At 45.2% G+C, this 26,943-nt stretch overlaps 1 protein-coding gene across 3 annotated transcripts in view; it reads right to left on the reverse strand.

Moving 5' to 3' along the window:
* WTIP (WT1 interacting protein) overlaps positions 1 to 26,528 on the reverse strand; it is a 98,495-nt gene extending 71,967 nt beyond the window's left edge. For all 3 annotated transcript variants that reach the window (XM_063312761.1, XM_063312759.1, XM_063312760.1), the window contains exons 1-2: positions 25,619 to 26,528; positions 8,069 to 8,170 (exon numbers count right to left, since the gene is read on the reverse strand). In XM_063312761.1, coding sequence (XP_063168831.1) covers positions 8,069 to 8,170; positions 25,619 to 26,513 — 997 coding nt within the window. In that variant the 5' untranslated portion in view covers positions 26,514 to 26,528. The remainder of the gene's footprint in view (positions 1 to 8,068; positions 8,171 to 25,618) is intronic.
* Between the last annotated feature and the right edge of the window lie 415 nt (positions 26,529 to 26,943).

Consider the following 26,943-nt stretch of genomic DNA (forward strand, 5'->3'; position numbering starts at 1 on the left):
AAAATGAAGCCAATTCAATTCTCCTCTCTTTCAATCAGAGTTCTGTAGAAGAAAGTATTCAATGTTTGCAACAGATCTTTTCAAAAACCACTCCAAATCTGCCAAGACAAAGTAAAAGATCCCAGCACTGTTTTTTGAGGGGCCGGCATGTGTCTTGTTACTACAAGTATTAGGATGCAAATCTCATATCGCACAAGCTTTGGGCTGGCCAATAAACACAAACCTGGCGTACAATGTCTGTGCAGGACAAAAGGCTTGCTGCTAAACTAGCAGGAGCTCTGCGTAAACAAGGAGCATTCTTGGAGACTGAGGTCACTGACTTGCTCAATTCTATTTTACCCCAGTCTGGGATTTGACAATTTAAGTATGGGAGAGAGGCAGTCCTGTCCCCACCCCACCCCCGCAGCATGCATGCATGCATGCACGCGCGCGCACACAGACATACAAGACTGAAGAATGCTAGTTGTTTCTTTGAAAGGGTTTACATTTGAAAGCCCTATCCCATGAAGGTAGCGCACACAATATTCTTAGGAAAGATTATTTTAATGTAAGACACTGAAGGGTTGGAAAAATCCCTCTCTGAGAACAAAGTACACATTTGTATGTATGTGAGAGGGAGTGGTTACACTGATTATTTTTTATATCCAACAGACTAATTCCTATATTTACTATTCATTGTTCATGAGACATTGACCAAACTTAGTATTTTGGGCATCTCTTAAAAGCTGAGTTATTCTATTCAATAGCATCTATCACTACCAATATTAATATTGAGGCTCAATAAAATATTGCATTGGCTCCATCTTCAGCATCTTGAAAATCTCAGCTTTAATTTTTATTAAAGCAAGTTTTAGCTCATGTACTTCCACTGATTTGCTTGAAAATGTGTGGGCAATGACAACTGAAATCTCAAAAACAACCAGATCACTCAGGAGGTCACCCATTAGCAGGGGCTCCCCCTTCCTCCCTAATAACAACCAAATTAAATTAAGCAAATTTGCAAGAGTAGCAGAAATGCACAAAATGAGAAATTATGCATTATAGAAGGTTGACAGGCTGAAAAATCTATGTATCTTGTCACATGGCTTGGACCACCCGAATGATCTTTTAAAAAATGGGATGAAATTCCTCTGACCTCCATTACACTTCTATTTAAACAGTATCCACGCCCAGGAGCAGGGTAAGGACAAAGGAGGTTGTCCTAGGGCCTACTTGTGTGCACCCATGCATGCATTCAACTCTACCAGTCCTTGAAAGATAAAAACAAGCCCATTCACCATTACAAGGAATAGGATGACTATCCAAAAGCTGGACTAAGATCTGCACAAAAAGTGACTCCAATAGGCATTTGTCTGAAGGAAGACAGCCTCCACCGTCTAAATGTCAGCACAGAGACGTTAATACTCGACTGCACCTTTTAGGTGGACTGCCCAATCACCCTGCAGATTCAAAAATGCAGCTCAGCACAGATAACAGCAATGGAGGCCTGCTGATGCCTTTCATTTCCCTAAGCCAGCCAAGCTACTGAGGGCAGGAACCTGTCCAGGAGTCCTGCAGAAGCTTATAAATATATAGGAATATTTTTATGGATTCATTCCATGACCATCCACTCACCAAGCTACATTATATAGGAACCCTATATCTCAGCTTTCCATCAGGGCAGTTTTCAAACCTACAACTATTGAACTCTTCTTCCATGTTCACCTGAAATGCTACTCAGCTCTCAGAAAAGTGACTGTGCCCCCCTAGGAATCAAGTATCAACCTGAGAACCTGATCTAAAAAATCTGCAAAGCCAAAGGAGTATGGCGGACACTGGATACCACTCATTTATATGGAACCATCCTTGAAAGCAGACAGTCTGAGAAAAAGAACTAGTCTCAGACAACTTTTTGGCCACCACTGCATCATGGACTACCTTGATTCCTTGCTGTGAACCCTGTGAGAAAAGATGCCAAAGGTAACATCCCTCCCAGTTTGACCATCTTCCCTATCTAGTATTCTTTTTTTTAGTAACTTTATTAAATTTTAAAACAAAGAGGTAAAATCTAACAGAAAATAATAAAAAAGAGAAAGAGAACAGAAATGCAGAAAAAGGAAAGAACAGAAGTAGATAAAGGAATAACTCCTGACTTCTTTTATAACAGATATAAGTAAAACTTACATTAAACTCTTACTCTAAGGTTACAACACAACATCCATCTTTTCTATTGTCAACTAATAATCATCAAATCCATATATCATAATTTCATTCTTTTCTGTTTCATGCAAAAAGTCCAAAAGGGGCTTCCAATTTGCCAGAAAATTAGTCACTGTCTTCTCTCTAATCAAAGCTGTCAATTTCGCCATCTCAGCCAACTCCATCAACTTCACCATCCCTTCTTTCATTGTAGGCAAGACCGAATCTTTTCACCTTTGAGCATATAAAAGTCTCGCTGCAGTTATCCTATATAAAAACAAAGTTCCATATGATTTTTCCAAATGTTTATCCATCAGTCCCAAAAGGAATGTCTCTGGTTTTGATTGTGTATTAATCTTTAAAATCTTCTGGATTAATATATATATTTGAGTCCAAATTTTTTTAGCTCCCTATCTAGTATTCTTCAAACATGTTTATCTCCTATTCCCACTGTCAACATGGCTAAAATGAGAGTTGGAGACACACACGCCAACAAAGGACAAAGCTGGAGAGGACTAACATGGCTAACATCTAAGGAAAGATTATGGATCCCTTATGGAGGAACCATGGGTTCCATTTTGAAACATTAAGAATGGAGAAAAGTAAAAACACACAACTTATGTCAGATGTGAGGGGCAATGACAGCTTTCTTTTGATGGTCTCCAAGGACACATTTCTGCAGCTATCTTTGGACAGCATCATATGGAAACCTTCCACTTAACAGGAGGAAAAAAATGGGAGGTTTGCTATTTGAGCAGGCTTGATGCCAAACTACTCTGATCAGCTAGATGGGGCATTTGTATCCCACATTGTTTTGGTTCCCACAGCTGCTGGAAATAATTTTTTTTAAAGCATCCAAAGAATGTTAAAAATATAAGATCTAGGCAGTGGGAAGTCATGTGGGGGAAGGGAGTAGAAGAGCAGTTCTTTAAAAAGTTGTTCATACACAAATCATTGCAAATAGTAAACACTGTGTGGAATGTAGAGAAAGAATGGCCAAAGCTAAATTTTATTAATTGTATTAATTAATTTTAAAATACATTTGAGAAGTATTTCGTTGTACATATTGGTTTTTACCGGTCACAGCAAGGAGAAAGCAGGTACACAGGATGCCCAAAGCCTCATCAACAACCCCTGGACATTTCAGCTACCTCTCTTGCCTCCTGGGTGGGATAGAGGTGGATGTGTGAGAATGAGGGCAATATCCAACTTCTTGGAAACTGTCGCCATCCCTAGAGCTGGGGCTCATGGAAGCTGTAGTCCACCTCTCCTGCTTTATCCTTAGACAAAGGTCCCCATGAGCACTGTGATCTGCTCTGAAGCCTCAACACTTTCTCGGGACATGGGAAGACCTGAAATGTTGAACATTGTTGCCACTCCTGCAAAGTGGTTGACTGCACTGTGATTCAGCTACTTAGCCCGATCACGATGCCCAAAAGAAATGTATCTTACTCAGGAACTCAAAAAGAAGGTAGAGCTCTGAGCGCAACACAGAAATTAGTGGTTAATTCTTTAGGTATCTTTATAAAAATTGAATGAAAGAAATCAGAAATAAGACCACTGGAGCCACCAACGATTTTCTGGAAGGCAACCGGGCCACTACAGAGGTGGGGACTTAGCCCACACACTGAATCCCGCATGTCCCCTCCAGCCACATCTTGGTTGGATTTTGAGGGGGAGCGATGCCCTCAGGCTTTTTAAAGCCACAGCTCTGATCTGAAGGGGATGCTGGGAGGAGCCTCGGGAACACCTCGAGGCCAAATGATGTCACTTCTGCCAGCTGGCCTCTTTTCACCCACCGGCCTTAGCCAGGGGTTGTGCTCCGACTAAAGAAAGCAACAAACTCTTGAAACTAACCTGTCTGCTACACTTTTACTCTGATCAGACACAGCCTTCTCCAACCTGCTGTTATCCACAAACAGTGACTCATCTTAGCCAAGCTGACAGGGAAGGATGCTTAGTGCAGCTGAGGGCTGGCTGCTCCAGGAAGGCGATCAAATGTTTGGCAACACTGCTGTATGCTAGTGAGGTGGGCAACCTTTTCCACTCTTTGCAGAGAGGAACCCTAAGGAGGGTTGATACTTTCTGTCTTTACTTCACTTGCAGCTCAACGCAACAGGAAACAACAATATCTGTTAAATCATACATCCACTGGCACAGATTATTACTATGTTTTATTGGTTTTTAATCTCGTAAGCCACCCAGAGTCACTATGTGTGAGTTGGGCAGCCATATAAATCTGTTAAATAAAAAAAGTAAAAATAAAATTACATCAAACCATTTTTGGTACCAGAAGCAAAACAATAGAATATAAAAATCAAGTTTCTCTGAATGCACACACATGGATTACGATCCGCTAGAAGCAAATCTTATTAGAATAAGTCTGCTTACTAGAGATGCAAAGAATTAAACGCAAGACCTTTAGCATGAAAATAAAAATATTAAAATCAAGTAAATAAAAATCAAATGGTGCAACCCCTCAGCTAATCTCTTGGGCAATCATCAAAAAGTCCCTCTTTCTGGAATTTAGTTGACCGCTGCTCCAACCCTTTATAACACTGAGGATGCAGCACGGGGGAGTTCTGGATGGAACCATACCCATTTTTTGCAACGGTTGCCTGGCAATACGAGGGAAAGATGGGGAAATTGAAGACTGCACTCTTACACGCTAAACTTCTTGGAACAGGGTTTACTATCTGACTTAGGAGCATCTCTAGTGTTTGTTCCCTGAAATTCTAATTATTTTCTAGTAAGCCTTGATCAAACTTGACATTCTTCAGTTCACAAATAGTGCAGCAATGAAAATCCTATTTGAAGGAATTCCAGGGGTATCCATGGGGGTCAAAAAAGTAAAAATGGTGTCTGCAACCCTGTGATTGAATCTCTTCGAATGTCAGTGGGGATGCCAGCGTCCAACTTTCAAAATTTGTGTAATCTGAAAGTTGGACCCCTGGGTCACTTGTGTCATTGCAGAGAAATTGATAGACGCTGAAGCCCTGACAACCAGGCAGCATTTGTATGTTACAGAATCATAAGGTTGGAATGGACCTTGGAGGTCTTCTTGCCAACCCCCTACCCAAGCCAGGAATCCTCCTACCATCCTGGACAAATGGCTGCCAACCTTTGCTTGAAACCTCCGGTGACGGAGCCTTCCATGACTCCAGGAAGCAGGCTGCTCCACTGCTTAATAGATCTCTGTCAGGAAATTCTTCCTTGTTCCAAACTTGGATGCCCTGCAGTAAAGCTTCTACCAACTGGTTCTCAACCTACCCACAGGATCTATGGGAAATAAATCAACATCGTCTTCCCTGTAACAGCCCTTCAGGGATTGAAAGACTGCTATCGTATCTCCCCTTAGCCTTCTTTTCTGGCTAAATATATTCAGTTCCTTTAACCGCTCTTTAACAGGACTTAGCCTCCAAGCCCTTCACCATCTTTGTCACTCTTCTCGGCACTCTTTCCAGTTCCTCAGCATCCTTTTTGTATTGGGCTATTTCACTGCTCTGTCACCTTTCTTCTGTGGAATTTAGGGCAGAATACGTACATGGTTCACTTCCCGTATCATCCTAACGATGACCCCAAGAGTCAGGTTAGACCAGGAGACAGCGATGTTCCCCAGGTTACCCACTGAGCTTCCCAACCAAGCATGTCTTCATCCAAGATGTTTCCAGTTCTAGACCAATACTTTAATTAGCCTGTCACACTGGATCCAAAATTTGAGGTAAACAGATGGTCTCCAATGTGGCTTCTGCCAAATGTTTACTGATTGGAAAACTTTGCTCTTTCCTTATTTCCCTTTTCTCTAAGCAAAACATGCCCCATTCTTTTGGCACTTCCTTAAACTATTCCAGAGAAGTAGCTAGAAATGTTCTTTCCTTGCAGCAAAGTGCCTAATGTCCCCTTATAACTGGTTTGTAATAATTACATGTTGATTTTTAAATATTTCTTTGCTTTACTCATATTTCTGATCCATTGGGAGACTCTGACTGGCTTACAATCTTCTTACAGTCATGAGATTAGAAACCACACAACAAACCCTCAAGACATACTGCTCCAGTGACCACAAAAGGTGCCAAATCTGTTCCCCAAACGCCCCCCAGAAGAGCCACGTTTTCAAGGGGAGGGGGCAGTCCTTACATTTGGAGGAAAGTCAGTCAAGGTGCTGTACAAACACAGGAAGCTTCCACGCTGGCAGAGAGCCATTGAGAAAAGCGAGTCCTTCTGAAGGTCTGTTCAAATCATCCCTCTGGGTGTGTGGGAGGGTCACTGTAACAGGCACATTTCAGAGGGTATTCTTAAACAGCAAAACAGCACCCTTCAATTCCACCAGTATAAAAGGCCTCTAAAGAAAATATCCAGTGTGAAAGAAATATGTGGGAAGGACTCTTCCCTTTAAAGCTTTCTCTTCTCCAGTATTCTTCAAAGCTCCTTCTGGTGTCCTCTTTAAGGTTTGGCTATTTAGCCTCACAACTCAGCCCTGAGAAGCTGAGTATACTCAGCGTGTTCTTTTCAGCATACTAAACACAGAAGGTTTCCATGCCAGAACTCCAAGACATACACCACTACTGACCCAAAAGCACAAGAAAAGTTGGCTCCAATATGCTCAAAATCATATACACAAGTTTTGGGATTCTGTTCTGTGGAGCGATGAAACAAAACTGGAACGTTTTGGCCTGATGGATCAGCGGTATGTCTGGAGGAAGAAGAATGAAGCATACGCTGAAAAGAACACTGCCTACAGTTAAGCATGGTGGTGGCTCAGTGATGCTCTACGGCTGTTTTGCATCCTCTGGCACTGGAAACCTGCAGCGTGTGGACGGCAAGATGGGTTCATTGAAGTATCAGGAAATCCTAGGAGAAAACGTCATGCCGTCTGTAAGGCAGCTGAAGCTTGGGCATCATTGGACCTTCCAACAGGACAATGATCCCGAGCATACCTCAAATTCCACTACGGCTTGGATGCAGAAGAAGTCCTGGAAGATTCTACAGTGGCCATCACAGTCACCTGACTTGAACCCCACAGAAAATCTCTGGTGGGGTTTGAAGAAGGCGGTTGCAGCATGCAAACCCAAGAATATTACCGAACTGGAGGCGATTGCTCCTGAGCAACGGGCTATGATTCCTCAGGAACGCTGCCAGAAGCTGGTGTCTGATTCTGCATCTCGTTTGCAGCAGGCCATAACAGCAAAAGGGTGCTCTACTAAGTACTGAAGATGCTTGCCATGAAGGGGTTGACTAATTTTGAGAAGTCATTATAAATTGCATTTTCAGTTGACTTTGGGGACACCACTTGAAGCATTTGTTGTGTTGAGCTATTTCAATTGCTTTTGTTTGGTTTGTTCACTGCAAATAGCTGAAAGTCTGTACATTTTGACAATCAACCTGATTTGCAATGGGGGTTGAATAATTTTGATTACAACTGTATATTGTCTTAAGTAGGGCACCAGTTCCAATGTCCATTCTTAACCACGGCAATGCCAAGATGACTAAGCATGTATTACAACATCATGATGCAAGCTCTGCCCCTTAACTCTTCTGTCACATGGTCTCATACAAGTACATAAGGGGTGGCACTTAACCTGCAATACTGCAATACATGTTTTGTCACTTGCCTCGCTGCCCCACAGGCATCTTTGCACAGTCACATTGCTAATCCCTTTCATGCGTTTCTGGTCAAATCACAACTTTTGCACACCACTACCATTTGCACTCCCCTAAATGGCCTGATGAGGCTTCACCCTTCATTCTCATGACAGATTTATTTTTTGCACATATCAAAACTCACATTGAGTGAACAGTGGAGACACCCTGCTTGCAGGGTTCAGTTCTAACAGGTGCACAAGACAAAGTAATTGTATAGGTTTTGTCTGAATATAAGCGTGCAACTTACCACAAGAGCAGCACGTAAAGCAGTTGGTGTGGTAAAGGTTCCCCATGGCTTGGCAAGCTTGGCTGGCCCCATACACCCCCTTTCCACACTTGATACAAATACCTTTGGAGAAAAAAACAGAAGGAGCATTAGAACTTGGCAATGGTCTGCAAGTACCCCTCACCTCTAGCAATCTACAGGTACCTTATTTATAGGAAAGCATTACATTCTCTGAGAAGAGCTGTGGGATGCAAATGGCTGTAGCTTCTGTGGTCAACCAGAGATTATCTTCCTTTTATTCCTCTCCCCTACCCCCCCATTTCCTCTTTCCCATCCGGTTCTTTTCTTTCAACCCTTTCCTGCTCTGCTGAAGGGAGGGAGGTGGGTATTAGTGTGCTCATACTTATGTGCTTCTGTGCATGAGAGAGCATGGCTGCTATACTCAAATGGGGATCAGTTAATGTTGATCCAAAAAGTAATAACTAGCAAGTAAAATTACTTGCTTCTGAAATAAGATAACGACCACAATTGGGACCAGAATTTCATTTGCTAAGCAAAGCAGTCATTAAGTGAATCTGACCTGATTTTACAACCTTTGTTGCAGTGGCCATTAAGTGAATCGCAGTGGATGTTAAGAAAAACCAAGTGGTCGTTAAGCAAGTCATGCAGTTCCCCATTGATTTTGCTTGCCAGAAGCATTGAAAATGGTGATCATGTGACCATGGGACACTGCGACAGTCATAAATGCCATTACTTGGATCTCATTATATTTTATATTTATTTATTGATATTGATATTTATGGATTAATGATACCATTTATGATTTTATTGAATTTTAAACTGTTTTATTGTGAACTGCCCAGAGTCCTCCGTATGAGGGAGATGGGCGGTGATAAAAATATGATTGATTGATTGATAGATAGATAGATAGATAGATAGATAGATAGATGCGAACTGGTTCCCAAGCACCCAAATCATGATCATGTGACCATGGGGACACTGCAACAGTTGTAAGTGTGAGGACCTGTCACAAGTTGGTTTCTTCAGCACCAACGTAAGTCCTGTCACTAAACGAATGGCTGTAAAACAAGGACTACCTGTACTGTTTTTGATCTATGCAAAGTCACCAAGGAAACATCATCTAGTGTTTTGATTGGTGTTCAGCCCTATAAAGTAAGCACTGCTCCTCCTTGTTTCAGCTAAACCTCTTGTCCCTTGAATTAAGTTAATTTCTTGGCAATGCCAACAACTCTTTCAGAGTCTTTGGGCACCTTACTGCCACAATCTGCCAACTTTCAGAATCTGAGCACAACAGTGATCAACTGACTTCGGTAACATTTCAAAACAACAGAAACTGTTTCCCTGAGTTTCAGTCCAAAGATGGCATAAGTCCATTTCCTAATGAAAATTCTTGTCTTCTGCAAACTCATTCATAAACATGGCCAGCTCTTGCCCCACCCGCAACCAATTCACGCACAATCCTCTCCTGGGAAACAGCATGGCATGAGAGCCTGTTGTGTTTTTTCTTCCTCTTCAGCCTTTAGACTATTACCAAGTCCCTAATGACTGCAATGCATGCCATCAAAAAATGGAATCATCAAACAACTGCCAGGCTGAAAAAGGATATTCTCTATGGAACATCCAGCATATAAATCTCCAAGATGACTGAAGGAATTTCTGATGCAGTTTCTGCAAGATACATATGCCTCAGACGAACCAATGGACACCCCATCATGAGTGCACAAAATCTGAGATCAGAGTCTACCTGCAAATGTTGACATTCCGTAGACAATTGTGTGAAGATGTCCAGAGTTACATCCGCAAATTTTGATTTTTAATTTATGCAGAAACTGGTATCTTGTCTCTCACATGCATCATTTTAAGCAGCTAAAACCACAAGTAGTACAAAATTTAAAGAATTAAAACAATGCTAAAAAACATCCACAACATATTATCTAATAAAAGGAAGCAGAGATGACAAATAGCACTCTCAAGTTAAACGGATGCTACCTGAGAACACTCTCCAAAGCACAAGGAGGAAAGTGAGAGGAGGAAAGACCATCAGAGGGGGCAAAAATGAACAACCACTTTTTAAAAAATGCTGCCCTACGCATGGTTACGTGTGCCTGTGTACTCATGCATGGGTGTGTTTGGTTTTATTCCCAGGATCAGTATCCACAACAACAACCAATTTACTTATTTTTCTGCTTTGCACAGTATCACAGATCAGGTCAAGAACTGTGTCTTCACTGGACAGGACAGGATTTAAAGAATAAACGTTGATGCCGTAAGAGTTTTGCAGACCCACTCAGAACCAATGAAGATGCCCAGAATTCACAACTATGGAATGACCCTGTCCTGATCTGGGCACTCTTACTAGCTCAACTTCCAAATACCCTAGAGAGGCTTCTGAAGCACTGTTTAACTGGAGACGCTTTCCCGATTAACAGAACTTGGATGAAGCTCAGATCCCACTGCAGGTTCCAGTACTATGAGATCACAGGGAGTCCTAAATGGGCCACAAACCCTCTCACCATTTTAAATCTGCGGCTCCATGTGTTACACTATGGAGCCTCAGGGGCACAAGTCTTGAAATCTAGCACTGTCACGTTTTGACAGTTAAAGGAGTATTTTCATCTGGCAATGGAGAAAAAAATCAACACACAAAACATTTCATTTCTAGCCAGCAACAGCCATAACAAGCTATAATGATGTCCAAGGGATACCATGGGCTTCATAACTTCACTATGAAAATGGCGTAATATGTAACGGTATCATGATATCATGATGGTGGACACTATTTTGAACTGAAATGTGGATCCTCCTTGTTTAGCAAATGCACAAATAACAACTCCATGCTGACAACCCTTGAGCTCCACAACGAATCTCCTGTGAATATCTATGTGCCCAGCCGGCACCTCCCTTGATCCCTGCCCATTCTACCTGCCAAGAGTCCATTAGGATTGAGGTGGTGAATAAGCTGCATTAATACATTATTTAAACAGAAGTAGCTTTTGATTTTAAACAAAAATTAAAAAACAGCCTCCAGAATACCTTTATTCCCAAGAATGTCTTTGGATTCAAAGCTGATCTTAAAAACCAAAAATGGTGGGTGGCTGCAGTCAAGGACTTTGTCTCTAAATATGACTATCTGCCCAGAAAAAAAAAGTGAAAGATAAACATGTGCATGTGGGGGGAGGCCTTCCTTTGAAGGCAATTGTGGTTGGCCACACCTACTCTGGCAGCTTTTTTTGTGAGTGGGTATGACCCCCATGGCAGCCATTTCCACTGAGGACCTTTATGTTCTCAAAATGTCAAATGTGCCCACTGGTCCAGAACGTTTGCAGATCTTTACTCTGGTCCCCAGACTGATTTACTGTATCTTTTCTAAGGCTTATGGAATCGCCAAGGGTTGGATACGACTGAATGGATAATCTGATTCAATTTGATTTCTAAGAGTTAATAAAACAGAAACATTGTATTTATCATAAAGGAAATGTAAATTGAATTCCAAAAAAAAAAAATGTTTTAGTGTGTGGAAAGGTCAGCCTAATAAATTCAGGATCATGAACTACAGGCTACTAAAAAGCAGGCCAATATGAAAGGAACCCTTAAGAGCAAGCTCTCCAGCGAAGGCTTCCTAGAGGTCAACAGCTGGAGCCAGAACCCGGAGCTGAGAGAAGATCCTATCAGAACGTGTTTCCCCAGCTTTACCTTCAGTCTGACCAATCAAAGCCTTCTCAGCAAGTGCCACACCAGAACAGGAGCTGAACCCAGTCCTCAGTTCTGAAACATGTGGGAAGATCCCACAATGCCCCACTGGCTGACACACAGTTCTGACATTCCCAACACCAGAGCCCTTAAGGCATGGTATCGCTTTCAACCCTATTTCTGTCGCCCCATTGGTGGGGGGAGGAGAGGAGGGAGTACAGAGACAACCCACATCTTGTCCCCTTTGGAACTGCAAGCCCGCTGCAGTTCTTAAGTTGCCCTGTCCCTCTCTAAACCCATTAGTGCCTAAGATGAACCCAGCAAGAGGACAGGGTGAACAGGAGTTGAACACTAGCAGCCACCCGCCTCTAGTACAAGTGACCACAGCAGGTGTCAACCTTTACAGCACTGCCACGTGAGGAGGTGAACCTTTCCAACACCTTAGGCAAGCAAGACCAACTTATCTCTGGACAGGGCCCAGAAAATAAAACTGCATCTGTTTCAACCTGCCTTCTGCAAACCTCTTCTAATATTGATGAATCTGAGGGAGCATTTGATCTCATACAGATATCATCTAGGCATAAAAGCCAGCATACGATTTTTTAAAATCTCAGAAACTGCATTTTCCTTTATTTGATAGCCATATCAAATAAACCAAATGTCGGCTGTTCTGTTATGTTGCTTAGCTGGCATTTTATATGTATATATTGTATATGTTTAACGTTATATGAGAAGTTATTGGTTTATTGTTTGTTTTTTATGCTGTACACTGCCCAGAGTCACACTGTTTGAGTTGGGCAGCCTTATAAACCTTGTAAACAAATAAGTAACATGAGGGCTACTATAGAAAAACAGTAGAAAAAAAATCAGAGTCACAGGCAGACCATAAAAATAAATTTATTGGAGAATGTAAAACTTCTGTGGCTTAGAATCTATTACTGGCTACAGACTAAGTCAGTCTCTCCAGATTTAACATAACGCTGCATTCAATACAAAAGCTCACAAAAACACTTGCCATCATTTGGTGCAAGACCATTTCGTGGGGACGTAACAGTTTAGCTCCTTGCTGTCATTCCTGGGAACAAACGATACGGCCAGATGCAGCCTTGAGGACACTGCAAGCAATGGACTGTGAAGCTGAAGGAGCCGGAGGCGCTGGGCATGTTTTCTTCATTCCAGCCTCTCAAAGGACAGAGAGAAGGCAGAAGCTGAACCCAACACCTACACAGACGGTGTCAACAGAAACAGCGTAGATTCTTTGATAAGGGAACCTATTTGTGAGATGAGGGACTTGTCAGGAGTTGCGTTTCTAGAGAGTTAGGACCAATCAGTCTGGAAAGGCCTTACAAAGCTCATGGGGGGGGGGAGTTAACCTGAATCTGTGAGGGGGAGATAAAATAGATGATTTCATTTTCAACAAGCTAAGAGAAGTATTAGCTGGGATCCCATGGACAGAAATCGTCAGGAAAAGGGAGTGTGGGAGGCTGGGAACTTGTGATACTGGAAATATAATCAGACACCACCCTAGTAAGAAAAAAAAGCGGGGGGGGGGCAACTTAAAAAAACAATGGTGGGTCCAAAGGGAGCTTTTGTTTTAAAAGGGACACACACAAGAAATGGAACATGAACCAGGGAGGTCCACCAGCAAGTAGCCAAGAGTTGGTTTTTATCGTGGAGGCATACAAATATGATAGATAATAGACAGACAGACAGACAGAATTAGAAAGGCAAAAGGGCAAGAAGAGGGAAGCTAAAACAATGAACTTTTTTTTAGCTATGTCAGCAGTAAAAGGAACAAAAAAGATGGGGAGAATCTATTGCTTGGAGAATGTGGTAGGACAGAAACACATGATGGGAGGATTAGAAGCAGGCAAATATTGTTGCTATTTTCCAAAGGGGGACAAAAGAGATTCTGGGTAAATGCCTATCAGTCAGCCTGATGATGATACAGAGTAAAATCATGAAACAAATTATTAAGCAGGTAATTTGAGAGCATTCAGAGAAGAAACGCAGCACACCTGGACTTGAGCAAAGCATTGACAGAGTCTCCCGTAAAGTCCTTGCAGGACTATACTATCACTACACGGGCGCAGAACTCATTAAACGTACACCGATGGCTCTGCACCAAGCCAGAAGTACTGTGTGGAACAGCGTCAAGATCAGAGAAGTCACTGTTCCTCTTTCACTCTGTGTTGCTCAGAAAACTAAAACACTGCACCCAGCAGTGCATTTTAGGAAGGACACTGACAGACACAAGAGCATCCAGAAAGGGGCAGCTAAGGTAAGAAATTAAGGTTCTTCAATTATCTGAAGAGCTGTCATATAGAAGATGGGACAGAATTGTTCAGAGTTGTTCTAGAAGGGTTTCCCTTGACATGAAGTCCAGTCGTATCCGACTCTAGGGGGCGGTGCTCATCTCCGTTTCAAAGCCGAAGAGCCGGCGTTTGTCCGTAGACACTTCCATGGTCATGTGGCCAGCATGACTACACAGAACGCCGTTACCTGCCCGCCGAAGCAGTACCTATGGAAAAACTTTCTACCATCACTTTGTCTTCGCTGAGAGCCATCTGACTTAGCCAACTTGTGTGTGAAAGGTGGGCTCCCCAACTCCTAATAGGAACCAGGAAAGGGGAGAAAACAATGTCAGTTACATTCCTGCACCTTCACCATACTAGAACCATAGAAGAACCTTTACTCAATGTCACTGGTGCTAAACAGAACATCTGAGCTGGCCTTCAGGATGCACCCAGCTACTCTTGCAGAAACTGGGCCAAACGTGTTTCCTTATTCCATGAGAAACAAATGCCAATTCTTGTAAAAAAAAAAAATTAAACAGTACCTCTTGCAAATTTTCATGTGCACATTTAGCAAGTGTCCTTATCTTTTAAGTATGGAATTCAGAAACTATTGGCAAGAAGTGAGAAGGAATACTCATTACATGAGGGCAGAGAACAAAGAGCAGCATTTGCCGAGTCAGTGGAAGAAAACACAGCTGCATTGTTTGCCAAAGTTATGTACTGAAAATAAAATTTGGGCTACGGATGATTCCAGTATTTTGGGAGAACATTTGTGCACAGCAGATAGTGGGTCATTTCCCTCCACTAAACAGATGCTATTTCAGTTGGGAAAATTGTTCAAAGAGTACCAAGGCACCGGTGCATCTGAAGAATGAGGAAAAGCTAGAGTCCTTTTTCTGGACAAGCCTATAAAAACGACAAACAGAAGAAGTGATTTGGTCAGCTTCATCCTCAATGCTTTGCCCATTCCACAGCTAGCAGGCTGTCGCTGAACTATCCAAATCCAGTACCCCACTCATAGCAGCACCTGCTTAGATGCCTCTAGAAAGCTCCCTCGTGGGGCACAGATAACACATCCTGTCTAGGTTTAGCACTCACCACTGTGGTTGCTAATGCAGAAAACGATTGTGATCATGTACCATTTACAGATCTGCCCGCTATGAATTTCCCACAAGCCATCCAAGCTATCAGCTATCACTACCCAGTGGCAGCAAATATTGTAAGTTAATTATGTCATCAGTGAAGACATAGCTCATAGAGTATCAAAGTGATCCCGTGGTGATTCTGTACACCCAGTCTCTCTTAAGTGGGCACCTTCCAGAACTATTGGGACTTCCAGTTCCCACAATTTCAAGCAAGCATGATCGTAACTTATGCAGGCTAGTAGTTCAGGGAGTTATATTCTCTATGGAGAATACACAGTTAATACCATGTTTCCATACATCTCAGTAATTTCCAGTTTACCACCATATTTCTAGTGAATTCCAGATCCTGCCCCCATCTTAAAAGATTAGGTTTCTTCTCCACTGATACAAAATGTAATACAGGTATTCTTCTGCAGTGACAGAATTCTCCCAGTTTGGGTCATAACAGGGTCTACCAGGATATTGAGAAACGACTTTGGAACTTGACTCACGTCACTGTTAGATCTGATTGTTCCAGAGCATGTTAAATAGATGAGATGCATAAAGGGTCCAGGATTAGTAGAAAAGATTACTTAATCTTTGTAATTTACTACAGAAACATTAACTAACATATGCTGAGGAACTTCACGTACATTATTTAGTTGCAGTCCTTACAAGAACCCTGCATGATGTCAGATTATTATTATTCCAGTGACTTGCCTAAGACCACCTAACAAGTTCACAGTGAAGACAAGATTCCAACTGGGGACTTCCTGACCTTCAGCCCGGTGTCTTACCCACGTATGTATACTATGCTAGCTCTCATAGATTTGGGCAGGGCTACCCATGCAATCATGAGCTGCTGAAATTTCATGGGATCTACAAGCAGGAGACCTGATCCCTTAGCTCTTCTGGAGGAATGCACTGGTTACATCAGCTTGTACTCAAAGCAATACAGCATGAAAATTCTGCCGGGGTAAGAAGGTAGCTCATGGAAGTAACAGCTGGGTAAAAGAAACAGAAGGGCTATCTGGCAGAGATATATGGCACAATGATGGCCTTGCAATCCTACATTAACCTGCCCACTTAGTGAGCATTATTTTCATCAGTCTGCACTTGGCAAAATCTTAAAACACAGCAACAGATCAGATGCCCTAACTTCAGAAACTCACAGCACCGGAAGGGACATCAGAACCTTTCTGATTGACTTGGAGCAAATCAGAACTCACAATTCATGAATATCAGCTAATCGTTCCTAGGAAGCTTCACACAAAGTTGAGACAAAAGGTCCTTCTGTGCAGTTTCTGCCTCTTGGTTCTAGTCCTTCTCTAGAGCAACCACAGGACACTTCTACATGGCAGTGTTTCATAAAGCAGGCTTTCCTGTCTACTCTTAATCTCTGTTCTATAGACTAAGCTTTCCAGCCCATTCAGTCATTTCCAGATCCCTCTCCACCTTTACATCATCATACAATGGACACATTCCAGTTTATAATACCCTTCATAAAATGGGGCACTCAGTATTCTATGTCTCATAGGGTCTGTCATAAGAATGCATCAGGAACTATCATATGAGGTTTATGCATGGCACTGCTTCTCTAATGTTAGGCTCTTTGGCAGTGGCATAAAATTGAAAGCAATTCCTTCCAAGCATGAATCACAGAATCAATTCTGCAAAATTTATGGAGAAGAAAGAGACAGAATGCCAAAAAGTGGATTATTTCCCATTTAAAACCATCATATTCCTGTGCACATCACAGTGGAAACTTTTTCCCCCCTTTTTTAACAGCCCTGATTTTTTTAACTGACAATCTGATGCTCTGCTTCAGGGATGCCCTTCTGTTTCCTTGCAGACAATCCAAATGTTTAAAATTTCAAGTAATGCTATTTATCAGATGAAGAATACTTCAAGGCGCAAAGAAAACACAGTAGCTTTGGACTGGTTGCTGAATGAAACCACATGATGGCTGGGTTAGTGTTGGAAATTTTCCTCCCTCTCACTAACATTTGATGACGTTTTCCAAGGGTCTTCCCGCTCACACCGCTGATTTCACTGCTGACTGAATATTCTAAAAAAAAAAAATCTTAAAAAGGGGAAATGAAGTTTTAGAAGGAAGGAAGGATTTTAGGAGGATGAGAAGCAAAATCAACTGGCCTAAATACAGTGGGTTTTAACAGATCCAAAGACAGTGGAGAACAGCCTGAGAACAAAATCCTACAAATATTGGAAAGAGGGGGCATACATGAAAACTCACAAGTAACTAGCAAAATTCATGTTGAGACACTTTAAGGGAACTATTACCTTTTTTTAGCCAGCTGTGTAATTTCTAAGTAGAAGTTATCTACAGTGTGCCTCAAATGCAGAATCCAGGACTCAACAGTAAAAACCTTGCATATCTTTTCTGAGACTGAAAACCTGAAATGGCTGCTCACCATGAAAGCACCTTCCTCTCTGGCTCACTTCACTGCCCACAATCATGAAGGAATTCTTTTAAAGCTGCTGCTCGTGACCTCAAATAATGTGGCCACAGGTGCTCAAAAATGGGAAGAATTCTATGCCAAATAAACCCAAATTAACACACCACCAAAATCTGAAACTTCTAGCATGGGTACATTTTAAAAAATGTAGCTGAGTCTGATTTTGTAAAAGCCAGAAACCCAATTTGAGACCTCAACTGCCCGTTCCTGAAGATCACCATCATCATACCTCTGCCTTCCCCACTCCAAGGCCCTCCAGGTTATTTTGCAGCATACCTCCCACCATGCACCAGCCAGCCCACCAAGAAACAGAACCCAGAACACCAAGTTCAAAATCATCCCCATGACTGAAGTTAGACTGACCCAGTTCCGTTTGGGATCCATCCTGGATAGGCCGAGGCAATGAGATGAATATATCTTAATTTCATCAAAGCATTTGACAACCCACCACCCCACATTTAATACTCTGATCAGTGAGCTAGCAAAATGGAGGCTAGGGCATTGGCAGGTGGGTCCAAGAGGCGACGCGAGAACCGCATGCCAAGCCCTGGCCATCAGGGCTCCCTCTTTAGCCTGGAGAAAGCTATGGAGTGGGGCCCTGCAGGCTTGGTCATGGTCCAGGTGCCTTCAACATTTTAATTCATAATTTGGACAAAGTGGTGGAGGAAATTTTTACCAAATTCCCAGATGATACAAAATTGAGTGGGGCAGCTTATATGCTTCACAGAAACAATACTCAAACTAGCTAAGTTAGAGAAATCGGTTGAAAATAACAGTATGAAATGCAGACTTCTTCACTTAACAATAATAAAATCAAACGCAGATGCATAGAACTGAGGCGTGACATACATATATGCATATCTGGTGTGACATACATAAATGGGAAAAGGATTCCAGCAGTGAAAAAGACCAATTTAATTATGTAGTTTACAAATCCTAGAAAGTAAGAGCTCCACTGTATTCTCCTTTAGCTCTGCCTCAATTACTATCCAGATAGGTACAGGCAAAAGAGAGAGAGAGAGAGCCCATAGGACTGATCGAAGGACTGGAAACTAAGTCCATCAACCTCAAGAGCAGACACAGAATATGACTGAATTTACAAGAAGATAGATTTCAGTTGGGTTATATTCCTGTAGAACTTTAGAAAAAAAGTTTTATCAAGAATAGATACAGGAAGACACCTCCCTAATTAACATGATTACTTAATCATGGGGTGGTGGTGGTAGAGGGAGAGTAAAGCACAGCCAGAATTGTAAGATTTTGCTACTACAGCCAAAATTAACGAAAGTAGTTTTAGCCTTTGAGTGAAGTTGATTTCTTGGCCTACATCACTTTTTTCAAACCTGGTAACTTTAATAGAAGAGAATATCTGAGGCTCAGGGTTGAACTGTGCGGTCCTCGGTGCTCTCTGAGCTTGGTGGTTTGCTTGCAGACGTTTCCTTACCCGACTAGGTCACATCTTTGGTGCAAAGAGGGAGGGTGGGGTCTGCTTCCGGTTTGTATGCAGCAGCTTGCCCTGCCAGTGTTGGTTTTCTCCTTGGTGGTTCCTTGATTAGCGTATTGTTTTCTGCCTGACTGTCTGGTGTTAATCCCTGCTTATCTGGGTGTAGGCTGCCGGAGAGGATGTGTTCTGGTCTTTTTGTTTCCTTCTCAGCTTTTTTATTACCTTTTTTCAATAGTGTGTAAATGTGGTTTATCTCTGTGTCTGTTGAGGGCTGGTGTGTCTGAGTGCCAAGCTTCCAGGAATTCCCTGGCGTTTTTGGATTTGGCTTGGTCCAGGACGCTCACCGTTTCCCAGCTGAAACTGGGGCTGAGTCTGTCTGTGGGTGGAGAGAGTGGGGCGCTTTCACCACGCCTTCTGACCACTCGTGGGTGTCTGTGAATGGGCTCTGCCAGTCTCCTGCCTGCCTGTCCTACACGGTGGCTGTGACAGTCCCTACACGGCACATTGTAGATGGCTCCCGTCTTTCCTTCTTGGGCTCCGGGGTCTTTGGGTTAGCTTAAGGTCTTCTGGAGGGCTCTGGCTGGTGTGTGCGCTGCGGTGATGCCGTGTGGTTGCAGCGGACTAAGGGTTGTTTCCGAGGTGTTTCTGACGTACAGGAGCGCTACCCTATTCACAGATTGCGCTGGTTGTGTTGCGGTGGGTTGAGGGGTCAGGCACAGTCTGACAAAGTTGCAGTGGCATCCGTTTCGTTAAGAGGATGCTGCGCAGGCGGTCTGCTTCCTCGTTCTGGCGCTCTGGGTGGCTGCCGGGCGTTTGTGCTCGTCTGAATAATGTTCTCACGCAGCTCCTCTTGTGGGAGGTTGGGCTGTTGCTTTGGTGACGGAGCACTTGGCTAGCATGGGTTGTTTTTCGATAGACTTGCACTTCTAATTTGCCGTCGTTTCCTCTGCTGATGAGGATGTCAAAGAAGGGTAGAGTGTTGTTTTCTTCTTCCCTTGTGAATTTTATTCCTTTGAAGATATTGTTAATTGTTTCATGCGTCTTCTCTAGTTGTTCCTTTTTTATTTTGATGGTGTTGTCCACACGCTGGATCCATACCTTTGGTTGTATGTGTGGGAGAGCTATAGGTTCTAGACGCTGCGTCACAGTCTCTGCTACGAGTCCTGGGAGTGGTGGTCCCGTGGGCGTTCCTCTTGTGGCGCGGGTGAGGGAGGGCTGGGGAAGGTGTGCGAGAGGCACAGTGCAGGTCAGGGAGGGTGCCTGAGGGAGGCACTGCACGGGTCAGGGAGGGTGCACGGGGGTGCGAGGGAGACACGGCGAGGGCTGGGGAGGGTGTGCTGGGGTGTGCGAGTGGCTGGTGCAAATGCAGAGGGGTTGGGGAGGGTGTGCGGGTGGGAGAGACTTACCTACTGACTTTCTGGGGAAGCTGGTGGGGAAGGTTGCAATGGCGATCACGTGATCGTGGGGTGCTTGACAAATGGTCAGAAGTGCGAAAGGGTTGCCAAGCACCCAGATCACGATCATGCGACCGCGGGGGCGCTGGGACAGCCAAACTCCAAGGACTGGCTGTAACCACCATCCATTCAGCACCTCTGTAACTTGGAACAGTTGCTGACCGAATGGTCGTAGGTCAAGGACTACCTATATAAGGAATGCTTGTGGTGACAGTAGAGGTGTATTGCTTAGGTACTGGAATGTATGCAGACGATGCTGTGTTGTTGGCTGAGACTGTAGATCATCTGTAGCAAATTTAGACAGATTGTATGATGCAACGAAGAACACAGATCTGAAAATTAATGTATCAAAGACTAAGACAGTTGTTTTTGATAGGGAAAATTGAATGGTTACAAGACACACAAATGGCAAAAAACTAGCAAGCACAACTCTACAGTGTTTACTAAAGAAGGAAAACTGGGTGGAGAAATTTAAAATTCTTAAAGAAGTATCAATGCTGGCAGAAAGGCAGTGGGAGTATTTGGTGCCTTATGAAGATCGTTTCTTGGAAGGAGCAAAAAGGGATCCGTATAAGTGCCTACTCCTTCCTACTTGGCTGGGTATGTCAAGAGAAACATGAAAGGTAGTTGAATGTAGTGGGAATTTAACTCAAAAGGGGCATGTTAAAACTAGCAGAAACAGGATCAAGAAGAAATGGGTGATGAACAAATGTGGACTGAAAACAAAAGGGAGCAGCCAGTAGAAAAGTAGCGCTTTCAGATTGTAAGAAGAAGAATCGAGCCACAAAAGAAAGATATGAAGGAAGAATACGTGGGAGAGGAAGGGAAGACCCAGAAAGTCATGGTTAGATGAGGCTGGTGAGATGGGTGGAAAGCTTAAAGAGCCAAAGGCGGCATATGAAGAGAACGATGGATGCGGTAGAAGCAGAGAAGATGGTTTGCAAAGAAACAAAGGTACAGAGAAATGCAAGTTAATGGAACTGGTAAACTGCCCAGAGTCCCGCTTTTGGGGCAGATGGGCAGTAACAAAATTTGAATAATAATAATAATAATAATAATAATAATAATAATAATAATAATAATAATATACTAGTTTCAGCTATGATTTCCTTTCTCCTGTGGCTTATTATTTCGATGTTTTGCATGAGTGCTTACCCTGAAGGGGAAAGTGTGATGCATACCTAAGTATGAACTCAGTCACATAGCTAGGGCTCTAAAGTGTGGGTTGGAACTGGGTGTCACAAGAAATGTATTGAGTCACATTTAAAAAAACGGATCAGGCTTTCCAAAAAGACAGCACTGTCAAAACTCATTCCAGGCTTTGCCTGTGCGATTCCCAGTGAGTATTTGGGGTACAAAAGTTTGCTATACAGATTTCATAGAAACACAGAAGAGTTGGAAGGGACCTTGGAGATCCCCTAGACCAGGGGTCCCCAAACTCTTTAGCTCAGATTGTTCATTTACCTTCCCGAGGCAGCCTATTCTATAGCTGAATGGATCTTCCTGATGTCCAACCAAAATCCACTTTCTTTTAAGATGAAGCCAGTTTCTTGTTCTAAAACAACTCTGAATAATTCTGTTCCACCTTCTATATGGACATCCTTTCAGATACTCTAAGGCAGCTATGATGTCTCCCCACAATCTTGTTCTCCCCAGGTTAATCATACCAAATACCTCCAACTGTTCTCATGAGTTTCTCTTTACTGGTCTGATATAATTTTGGTTGCTGTCTTCTGTGTCCAGTTTGTCCTACGGTATCATACCTAAAACTGGACGTAATATTCTAGAAGCCACCTGAGTATGATTTCCCTTGCTCTTGACATTCCACTTCTGCTAGCAAGTGTAAGACAAAGAATTCTGCCCTTTGTTCCAACTCGTCAAGATACTCTTGAGTCTTCTAAGGTGGGGATCTCCAAACTCTTCAACTCATCAACCTTTTCATGAAGTTTCAGAATGTTCATCAACACCCTTACTTTAATTAATAAGTAGTATGAATAATAATAGTAATATTGACCTTGGACAGTTGAGCCTTGGGGGTCGATATTGACCACTTTGGGGAACCCTGTTCTAAGGTGTTTATTCTCCTCCCTAATTTTGTACTGACAACAAATTTAATTATTCAAAGTAAGTGGAATATGTATGTACTGCTGAACCCTAATTCCAGTTAAATCCTTTGAGAGCTCACACAAATCCATTTATCATTTTTGGGCATCACATACTATGAAGTTTGGGAATCCCTGATATATGTTACTGGACTGTCATGCCTTTTTCCAAGCATTTATGTATTTTGAAATACAGCATTTTGAAAATGCATTTTCCTATTTTTTTTCTGTTTCAGTTCAACTAATTTCAAACACACTGTGATGCTTAAACAAAATACAAGCAGCATTAGTTTGTGTGTTTGTTTAGCTTTGCTTACTAGATACAAGCAAAAAGAATGCTAAATTAAATCACTATCAATTTAGGGAGAAAAAAAAATGTGTCAATGGTGGAAAGCAGTTCAGCAAAAAGTGACCAATTTTCCTGAAAACATGTCATGATTTTTAGTGAGCCTACAAGCAACCCCCAAAACTTGTATCCCCTGCTCTTCAGTTACAAATATGGGCTGCTGAAGGACAGTGAAATGTGCCGGAACAGTCGACCTTCATATAGGTGATAACTGTTACTTCACCTATAGAAACATGGCAAACATTCATCAGGTCAGGGGTAGGTACTGTATAGACCCGGAATATTGTCCTGGGCCACAGAGCTCCATTTGACCCAAACTGCTGAAAATAAATGATGGTTTCCTGTCATCTAGAAGCAGAAACCCTGAAAACTAGAATGCAACTCCTCAAGGAGACACAAGAAAATTAAAAAGGAAAACTGCAAGCCTTCCTCCCACTCTCTGCCTGCCCACTTTGCCTCACAACCTGCTGCAGCCCCCATTCTCCTAAACGCCTTTAAGTGCAATTTGTAGGTACTGCAAGGAGACGCCCGTGCTGCCTTGGCAGAAGCCACATCCAAAAGCTGCCTGGATTCCTTGAGGCATTTTCAGCCTTCCCTACCTGGGCATTCTCCCAGTAGGTGGACTTCAGCTTCCAGAATTCTCTCTACTGGCCATACTGGTAGCTAGGAATTCTGGAAGTTGGCAAGTCCCCACCTGAAGGTCAGGGAAGGCTGGTTTATTGAGCGACTGGCATGTCAGCAAAGACTCTGGCCAGATGGGGCAAAAGGGTCACGTCTGTCAGTTTCCCGTTTCCAGCTCTAGCTGGCCAGATGTTCCCAGGAAACTTGCAAGGCCCAGAAAAGGACTGCCCGAGGCATTCTTGGTAACCCCACTGCATTTCCTGTTTTCATAGCAGCCTAGGGTTGAAAGGGGTCATTTGGGCTGTTGAGCTCCCACCCTGCTTTTTAAATTTAGGCAGCTCCTCTTTGCTTTGCTAGTGAAGAGCAACTGAAGCACAAAACTTGTCTTGCTAGAGTGAAAAAGGATTGCACCAAAGCCTAATTTCTGGCTGAGTGACTCCTCCTGGGGAACATCTAAGTGGCGGGGGCGGGGGGAGGCACTCGCCTTCTTTTGCTCTGGAGCAGCTAATCCAGCCAGTCCCATTTGAGTGGTTTCTCTCCCCTGAAACCAGGGAGTAAACTGAGCCACTGCCACGTTTGACCCCAGTGGCCTTGTGGGGACTGAAAAGGCTACCTCACCTTATTGGTGCTTGTGAAAAGAATGCAGAACAAGATCCTTAAGATTTTTCAGCTATTCACAACACCAAGCATGGCTCCCACATAAACGGCCAGGTAAGGCCAGGCTCACAGGGGGTTGGCAGTTTTAGCATCCCTGTGATGCAGACTGTGGACAGCTCTGCCTCATCTGCTTCAGAGATCCTGAAGCAGCCCATCTGGGGGTTCATGTAATGTACTGAGTCTTAAATGAACTGAAGAGTCTGGGACTGCACAAAGAAAAGTCTTTTAACCAAGATTAAAATTAAGTTTAGCATGTAGTGAGAAGGGAGCAATTAGGTATTTAACTGACCTGTTTAAGCATGGTGTGAGAACACAACCCACTCCCTTAAAGAGGAAGAAGCTGAGTTAAGACAAGGATATTTGGCAGCTGAGACCAGACTAAGGTGGAACTGAGTTTGTGGTTAGTAGCTTGCAGGCTGTGGGAAGCAGGCCATTGTGTGAAACCCTCTTGCGGCCAGCCTACTTGTCTGGGCAACAGGCTTCTGTTTTGGGAGCCTTGGCTAAAGGGGTAGCCTTCTGGGAACCTGACCAGTGAATTCCGGGGTGGGGGGATGAAAGAATGACTCCAAAGCTCCCCAAAGCTTTCGCTCCTGGGTTGGAAAGAGGGCAAGTCAGCAGCTGAGAAGCCAGCAAATTCCCGCAGGAAGGGCATGGGAGGGAGGCGCCGTTTCTGCCTTTCCAAACACAACCTTTATCGTGTTTTGCTTCTTTCACAGGACTTGGCATGCTGCTTTTCATCCCCTGCTCTGACAGGCAGTGACAAGGCCCCAATGAAGTTGGGGGAGTTTACTGCAGCCCCCATGAAGCAGTGCTGGGGGCTAATGCCAGACTATACGCAGGAACCAGGCATGAATGGGGAGGTGTCCCAAACAGGCTGGCAACGCTCTTCAAGGGCCTGCTGGAGGGCTCCCCATCTCTCCTTGGGGGATCTTTCCCTCACAGGATCGTAAGGGCAGGGGGGCAAACACCCCCCAACACGCCCGGAGGAAACTTCAAAGGAACTTCAGATACATTAAGCAGCCAATCCTCCCAGCCAGGCACTGGGCTACGATGGGAGTTGAACATTCTCACAGGCTATCAAGGTGGAAAAAAGTACATCGCAGAAGCAAGAAACCCAAAGGGTACCTTTTTGTTGGCGCCTCCCCCAAAATCCCAGGGGACGCCTTTGGGGAGACGCCGAGAAGGGGGAGAAGAAAGAAGGTGGACCAACGCGGAGGCGAAGGGCGCCGAGCGCAAAAGTGGCCGACCAGGATTCTCTGGTTTACTCGCCTGTAAGCGTGGTTTCCCCTAAAAGGCCACCCGGTTCGGCGCCCGGCCCGAGGGGGAGGCCGCACTCACCGAAGTACTCCTTCCTCACGTGCATCTCCAGCTCCTTCTCCAGCTCCAGCGTCAGCGCCTCCAGCCGCCGCTCCACCTGGCTGGGGCCGCTCTCCCTCGCCGGCGTAACTTGGAAGGGCAGCCGCAGCTTGGGGGCCGGGCCGCACAGCAGCGAGGCGACGTCGGGGCTCGCCGGCGGTCTCGGAAAGGCGTCGGCCGCGGCGTCGGGGGGCGCCGGGGCGCCATCCTCGGGAACCATCGACGCCCGCGGCGAGGGCGCCGGCAGTTCCGGGTAGGCGCCCATCGAGCCTCGGGAGCTGCGCGAGCTGTGGCTGGAGAGGCTGGATCGCGGGCTGACCAGCGCCGCGGCGCCGGCGCCCCCCGACGGCGCCAGGGGGCGGCCAGCCGCGGCCTCCAGCTCGGCGGAGGAGCGCGGGCTGGCGTGTCGCTGATCGTAGCCCATGCTGATGCCGCTGGTGCGGGTGCTGCTCGGCTTGCTGCCGCCCCCGCCGTCGGAGGAGCCGGTCAGGCTGGCGCGCGGGCTAGAGTGCTTGCTGGTGTCGCTGGCTGTGCTGGCGTAGCTGGAGCGCGGGCTGAGTGTCGCCTCGGTCGCCGCCAGGCTGCTGCGCGGGCTGGCCAAGGGGCCGCCGCCCGCCGCCGGCCCGCAGCACGTCGAAGCCCGCGGGCTGGCCCCTCCGGCCGCCCTGCCGCGCGGAAAGCCCTCGGCCGAGTAGCGCTTGTAGCAGGGCAGCGCCACCTCCGAGCGCGGGCAGGGCCCCTCGTCGCCGTTCGGCGCGCGCGGCGGCGGGCAGGCAGTCTCGCCCGACGGGTAGGGAGGCGGGGCGCCGTTTAGCGGCGGCTCCCGCCGCCGCCGCCGCCGGCCGCCGCCCTCCGTGGGAAGCGCCGGCTCGGCCATGGGCTCGCCGGGCTGGGCTGGGCTGGGCTGGCCGGGCGGCCCTGCTCCACACGCTCGCTCGCCGGCGAGGTTAGCGCCGCGCCCGCCGCCAGGAGTCGCCGCCAGGCATCCCGGCCACGCGCGGGGGAGGCGCCGCGCAAAGGTCCCGCCTCGCTGCCCGGCGGGGGATTCACGGCCCGCCCCGGCCCCTCCCTTGCCCTCCTTTGTGGCGGCGGCGGAAGAACTTCTTTGTGTGGGGCAGGAATGCGCGGAGGAGCGCGACGGCGATGCGTCCCTCTGGAATGCGGCTAATTCCGGAGCCCGAGCCGGGCCGCACCCCCCGCCCGGGCGCGGCCTCACTCCTGCGCGCCTGCCCGTTCCTCGCCGGGCGCCCGCGGAGGAGACGCGACGAGGCGGGCGCTTCCGCCCGGAGGCGGCGGGTCCCCGGGCG

This window comes from Candoia aspera, chromosome 11, assembly GCF_035149785.1.
Source record: "Candoia aspera isolate rCanAsp1 chromosome 11, rCanAsp1.hap2, whole genome shotgun sequence".
In the NCBI taxonomy this organism is placed as follows: domain Eukaryota; kingdom Metazoa; phylum Chordata; class Lepidosauria; order Squamata; family Boidae; genus Candoia; species Candoia aspera.